This window comes from Oncorhynchus keta, chromosome 8 (assembly GCF_023373465.1).
Source record: "Oncorhynchus keta strain PuntledgeMale-10-30-2019 chromosome 8, Oket_V2, whole genome shotgun sequence".
NCBI lineage: Eukaryota > Metazoa > Chordata > Actinopteri > Salmoniformes > Salmonidae > Oncorhynchus > Oncorhynchus keta.
In genome coordinates, this window is record NC_068428.1 from 44,956,912 (window position 1) to 44,962,881 (window position 5,970).

The 5,970-nt window shown below is 45.1% G+C and overlaps 1 protein-coding gene across 1 annotated transcript; it reads right to left on the reverse strand.

Moving 5' to 3' along the window:
- Positions 1-226: 226 nt before the first annotated feature.
- Positions 227-4,612, reverse strand: LOC118376444 (protein c-Fos-like). The gene is made up of 4 exons (XM_035763164.2): positions 3,587-4,612; positions 2,553-2,831; positions 2,088-2,195; positions 227-1,816 (listed from the first exon to the last, which is right to left on the reverse strand). Exons 1-4 carry the CDS (start codon positions 3,767-3,769, stop codon positions 1,040-1,042), a joined length of 1,347 nt encoding a protein of 448 aa, XP_035619057.1. The 5' UTR covers positions 3,770-4,612; the 3' UTR covers positions 227-1,039.
- Positions 4,613-5,970: the final 1,358 nt, after the last annotated feature.

Below are 5,970 nucleotides of genomic sequence, written 5' to 3' on the forward strand. Positions count from 1 at the left end.
TGGTATGATTTTTCATGCATTTAATTTTGATACCATACCAACAATATACACATGTATCTCTCTCAAGAGCAGTGGTGTAAAGTACTTAAGTAAAAAATACTTTAAAGTACTACTTATGTACTTATTTGGAGGTATCTGTACTTTACTATTTATATTTCTGACTACTTTTAAACTTCACTATATTCCCCCCCCCCCCCACCCCCCCCCCCCCAAAAAAAAAGTGAGTTTACTACATACATTTCCCCTGACACCCAAAAGTACTAGTTACATATTTAATGCTTAGCAGGACAGGAAAATGGTCCAATTCAAACACTTATGAAGATAACATCCCTGGTCATCTCAACTGCCTCTGATCTGGAGGACTCACTAAACACAAACGCTTGGTTTGTAAATGATGCCTGAGTGTTGGGAGTGTGTCCCTGGCTATCCATAAATGTAAAAAAAAAAAAAATAGTGCCGTCTGGTTTGCTTAATATAAGTAATTATTTATACTTTTACTTTTGATACTTAAGTATATTTTTAGCAATTACATTTACTTTGAATACTTAAGTATATTTAAAAACCTAATACTTTTGGATTTTTACACAAGTAGTATTTTACTGGTTAACTTTCACGTTTACTTGACTCTATTATGTTCTATGAAGGTATCTTTACTTTAACTTAAGTATGTCAATTGGGTACTTTTTCCACCACTACTCAAGAGAGTGAACAGCCCTCACAGGTGCACCAATATATCTGGAAGAAGTTAACACTGTTACAGTCACAGTAACCATTTAATTTGGTGCTAAAGGTTAAAGGTTAACAAAACATCAGGGGATAGATAGATAGATAGATAAATAAATAGACCATAGCTTATTGATTCAATATCAACCTCAGGGACCAGTTTCCCAGACACAGATCTAGTCCTAGTCCTGGACTAGGAGAGCACTTTCAATGGAGAATCATTATTGAATATGCTATTATTACTTTCTAATAAGACTAGGCTTATTCTGTGTGTGGGGAACTGGCCCTATATTTCTCCAACCAGTTCATAACAGATTCACAAGGCCAACAGAGTGGGAGAATTGAGACGACCGTTAAGCAAATCAGATCTACCGCTAACAACTCCTTTGAGACCCTCGGAGCTCTCACAACACCCCTTCTCCTCAGCCACATGATCTATCTCGGAGTAATTGAACGAAAACACCGAGCGGTAATAACTGCTACATGTAGGACTGTCAGTGGAAGACATCATTGTGGCAGTGCAGAGGGGCTCCAGATCATTAGCCACAGACTTGTACAGGGTCTCCCAGTCTGAGAGGCAGAAGGGGCCCCCGAGGAGGTCGATGTCGGGAACGGACGGGGCGGTCTCAGGGGCCACAGCCATGTTGAGTTCCAGACTGGGGACCAGGTCCTGTAGGTCACCCTGGTCGAAGTCTAGATCCTCCATGGGTTCTTCCTCAGCAATGGAGCACAGTAGGATGTTGGAGTTACCCAAGATTGCCGAGGCTGAGATGGAGATGCTTGGGACGGGGACGGTGTCCATTTCTTGGAACAAGGGGCCCTTGGACACAGTCACTACTGTCGCATTGCCTTCTGGGAGTTGGAGTTTGTCTGCATTCTCCAAGATGGAGAGCAGCTGGGCAGAATCTGTGGCGTCTTGTAGAATGCCTTCAATGTCATCGTCGATCTCATTTTCGACATCGTCCTCAGCGACGGCTAGTTTGCAGGCTGGTTGGTGGGTGGATAGGATCTGTTCCAGTCTCTCTTTCTCTTTCAGGAGGTGGGCTATCTCTGTCTGCAAGGCCTCTTTGTCCCCCTCAAGCTGATCAGTTTCCTATATAAGGGGAGAACCACACATCAATCAATTAACACATTTATGAAATGACAATTAAAGAAAATATATCTGGTCTAGTACGAAGTATGGAGAGCCTCAATCACTTTGGGTAAAATCCATTCTGCTAAGCATCTCCATAAGGACATAACAGTAGGTTTTTTTTCCAGATGAAAACAAGGTGCACTTTGGGTAAAATCCATTCTGCTAAGCATCTCCATAAGGACATAACAGTAGTGTTTTTTCTCTCCAGATGAAACCAAGATGCACTTACGGCTTGCAGGGTGTCGGTGAGTTCCCTCCGTCTGTTACGACACTTGGCCGCTGCGACTTTATTCCTTTCTCTCCTGATATTTCTCCTCTCGTCCTCTTCTGATGAAGGCTAGATCAGTCTCAACAAATGAGAACCCTGTCAATGCATATCCTGACCTGCATGAGGAATCTTGCCATCTCATCACTTGGCTAATTCAACATTTGGCAAAGGGTAGCCCTAAAAAAAAAAAAAAAAGAAGAAGCCTACACATCCTTCAATGCAGTGTCAGAAAATATGCCATTGTTAAAGAATGTAGACTCTCCTTGGCTAGGATACAAATGTAATGCGTAGTGAGAGGCTCTACACCCAATCAATCATTGAGACGTGCGTAAAATGCTACAACATTGGCACAGTCTACCTGGTAGGTCACGTGCACACACGCACATCAGACATTCAAGATTATTTTTTTTTAAAGATGTATCAAAATTCTCCTTGATATTTAACAAGGCTTGCCTGTTTTTTCCCTTTCTTGCTGCCTTCCACTCTGGAAGACAACTGGGTTGCGCCATGCGCTCTGCTAAGCTTTGCACGTCCACTGGAGGAGGAGGAGGAGGAGGAGGAGGAGGAGGAGGAGGAGGAGACTGATGCTGATGTGATGACGGTGGTCTGTTGGAACATCCAGTGCAGATCCAGGGAGGTTGAGATTGCAGTCACCGTTGGAACAAAGAGAGACTGGCATGGAGAGTCTGTTTCTCCGCAGACATCCTGCAAAAACAATACAAGGAATGTTGAATTTATTGAATCAAATCAATTGAATCCAATGATGTGCAAGGTTGACCTTTCCAAAAAGGGGTGTGATGTGCATCAATGATTTGGTTATTGGCTTGACATTTATAGCACTATTTATGGAGTATCTACAAAGATAAGTCTGTACTAATTTACAACATCTAGAATTATTTTTTTATTAGCATTTTAAATGGTTTCTGACTTCACACATAATTAATCAATGACAGTCCATCGCATGATGCCAAAAATAGCTACACCAATCATCATCATCATCACCATCATGATCTATTGGCATGATGGCATCAGTCAAGTCTTATATTATAATTTGGTCAACATGGACCTTCTATACCACGCCAGGAATGTCAGGAAATTGAAGTTAATCAGTCAACAGTCTGACGGTGCCATGTAGGCTTGGACTGTACGGTACCTACCTACTTATCTACCTACCACATAAAGACATGTTCAACATGCCATAAACATCTGAATATGTAATAGGTAATGGAGCTGACAATGCTACATTTCACAGGAGCGGTTCGCGATCTAGTTGGCTAGAATCACCGTGTCTTATTAGTTAGGCCTAATATGCAATTATTATTATTTTTTTGTTAATAAATGATTGATTTAGCCACAAACTCAATGCAACACAAACACAATGAATATTTTCAAAAATGCCAACGACAATTACATTCAAATGTTTTCCTTTTGTTTCTAATAAGATCCTAAAAAAAAAATACCTGCGACATGTTGCTGTCCATTGACGATTTGTTCCTGTGTGAATCTGGAGATCGCTGGCTACACTGGGGGATATCTCCGGGAGACGATGCTGCGCAGGTGCTGCTCGTACTGCTGCTGCTGCTGCTGCTGCTGATGGACGAGCTCGAGGAGTCATCGTAGTCTGGGCTCGAGTCCGGATACATGATGATGCCTTATCAACAAAATGTACTAACAATAAAACTTTACAACAAAAAAAATCACTATCCCTATTAAATTGTCGTATTCTATAATCTACTGTCCTGCTGTTGTCACCTCTGTGCATTACTTTCACCGCTTTCAAGTGAATGGTAGTAGCTGCAGATAGTGGAGCGCGCCTCCTTTTATTGGGAGCTTGAATTTTATTAATGAAATATGTGTGAAGAGACGGTACCATTCCACAAAGAGGGTAGGGTGTTATATGCGAGAATAAACAGGCTTGTTTTAGCAACGGAGCTGCAATATTACCCACACACATTTTAAACTGAGATGATAACAGTCTCAATGTATTTCAGATTAATTGTACCGCTCAAATATGACCACATTGTTTGTATGTTGAGGCCCTCTTCAAGAAATTGATGCCTACATTGTAACCACCGCCTATATCCTGTGCAGCAGTTTGCATTACACACGTTATAACCTGTTCCCTTTGTAAAAACATTGTTTCATAATACACACATGGTTTTAGATAATGCACAGAACATATACTGTATGTACCACGCTATATATAGCCTATACTGAAATAGCTTTGAAAATCATTTGCCAATCTTGTATTTCCTATAGACTACAGCAGTGTTTCTCAAACCTCTTCTTAGGGACCCCCAGCCGTTCCAAACCTCTCCTCAGGGACCCCCAGCCGTTCCAAACCTCTCCTTAGGGACCCCAGCCATTCCAAACCTCTCCTCAGGGACCCCCAACCGTTCCAAACCTCTCCTCGCGGACCCCCATCCGTTCCAAACCTCTCCTTAGGAACCCCCAGCCATTCCAAACCTCTCCTCAGGGACCCCCAGCCATTCCAAACCTCTCCTTAGGAACCCCCAGCCGTTCCAAACCTCTCCTTAGGAACCCCCAGCCGTTCCAAACCTCTCCTTAGGAACCCCCAGCCGTTCCAAACCTCTCCTTAGGAACCCCCAGCCGTTCCAAACCTCTCCTCAGGGACCCCAGCCGTTCCAAACCTCTCCTTAGGAACCCCCAACCGTTCCAAACCTCTCCTTAGGAACCCCCAGCCGTTCCAAACCACTCCTTAGGAACCCCCAGCCGTTCCAAACCACTCCTTAGGGACCCCAGCCGTTCCAAACCTCTCCTCAGGGACCCCAGCCGTTCCAAACCACTCCTTAGGAACCCCCAACCGTTCCAAACCTCTCCTTAGGAACCCCCAGCCGTTCCAAACCACTCCTTAGGGACCCCAGCCGTTCCAAACCACTCCTTAGGGACCCCAGCCGTTCCAAACCTCTCCTCGGGGACCCCAGCCATTCCAAACCTCTCCTCAGGAACCCCCAGCCGTTCCAAACCTCTCCTTAGGGACCCCAGCCATTCCAAACCTCTCCTTAGGGACCCCCAGCCGTTCCAAACCTCTCCTCAGGGACCCCAGCCGTTCCAAACCTCTCCTTAGGAACCCCCAGCCGTTCCAAACCTCTCCTTAGGGACCCCAGCCATTCCAAACCTCTCCTTAGGGACCCCAGCCGTTCCAAACCTCTCCTTAGGAACCCCCAGCCGTTCCAAACCTCTCCTTAGGAACCCCCAGCCGTTCCAAACCTCTCCTTAGGAACCCCCAGCCGTTCCAAACCTCTCCTTAGGAACCCCCAGCCATTCCAAACCTCTCCTTAGGAACCCCCAGCCGTTCCAAACCTCTCCTTAGGAACCCCCAGCCGTTCCAAACCTCTCCTTAGGAACCCCCAGCCGTTCCAAACCTCTCCTTAGGAACCCCCAGCCGTTCCAAACCTCTCCTTAGGAACCCCCAGCCGTTCCAAACCTCTCCTTAGGAACCCCCAGCCGTTCCAAACCTCTCCTCGGGGACCCCAGCCATTTCCTTGTTTGTGATCTATTCCAGAACTAGCACACCTGAGTCAACTAGTCAACTAATCATCAAGCCCTAGATTATATGAATCAGGTGAGATAGTTCAGGGATAAAACAAAACATCTGGGGTTCCCCGAAGAGTGGTTTGGAACGGCTGGGGGTCCCTAAGGAGAGGTTTGGAATGGCTGGGGGTCCCCAAGGAGAGGTTTGGAACGGTTGGGGGTCCCTGAGGAGTGGTTTGAGAACCACTGGTTACAGCACTGACCTACAATGTTGTCCAAAACACAGCAATCCTCTGTTGGCTTCCGTATCCACACAACCTAGTATTATAATATTTGATAACCTGTGTTC

Bases quoted from the DNA above. Each gene is read 5' to 3' on its own strand.
- LOC118376444 (XM_035763164.2), bottom strand. From the start codon at position 3,769: ATGTATCCGGACTCGAGCCCAGACTACGATGACTCCTCGAGCTCGTCC. The intron at 2,196-2,552 runs TTTTGATACATC...AGACTGATCTAG, and splicing joins TTGTTAAATATCAAGGAGAA to CCTTCATCAGAAGAGGACGA. The intron at 1,817-2,087 runs GTAAGTGCATCT...CCCCTTATATAG, and splicing joins TCACCGACACCCTGCAAGCC to GAAACTGATCAGCTTGAGGG.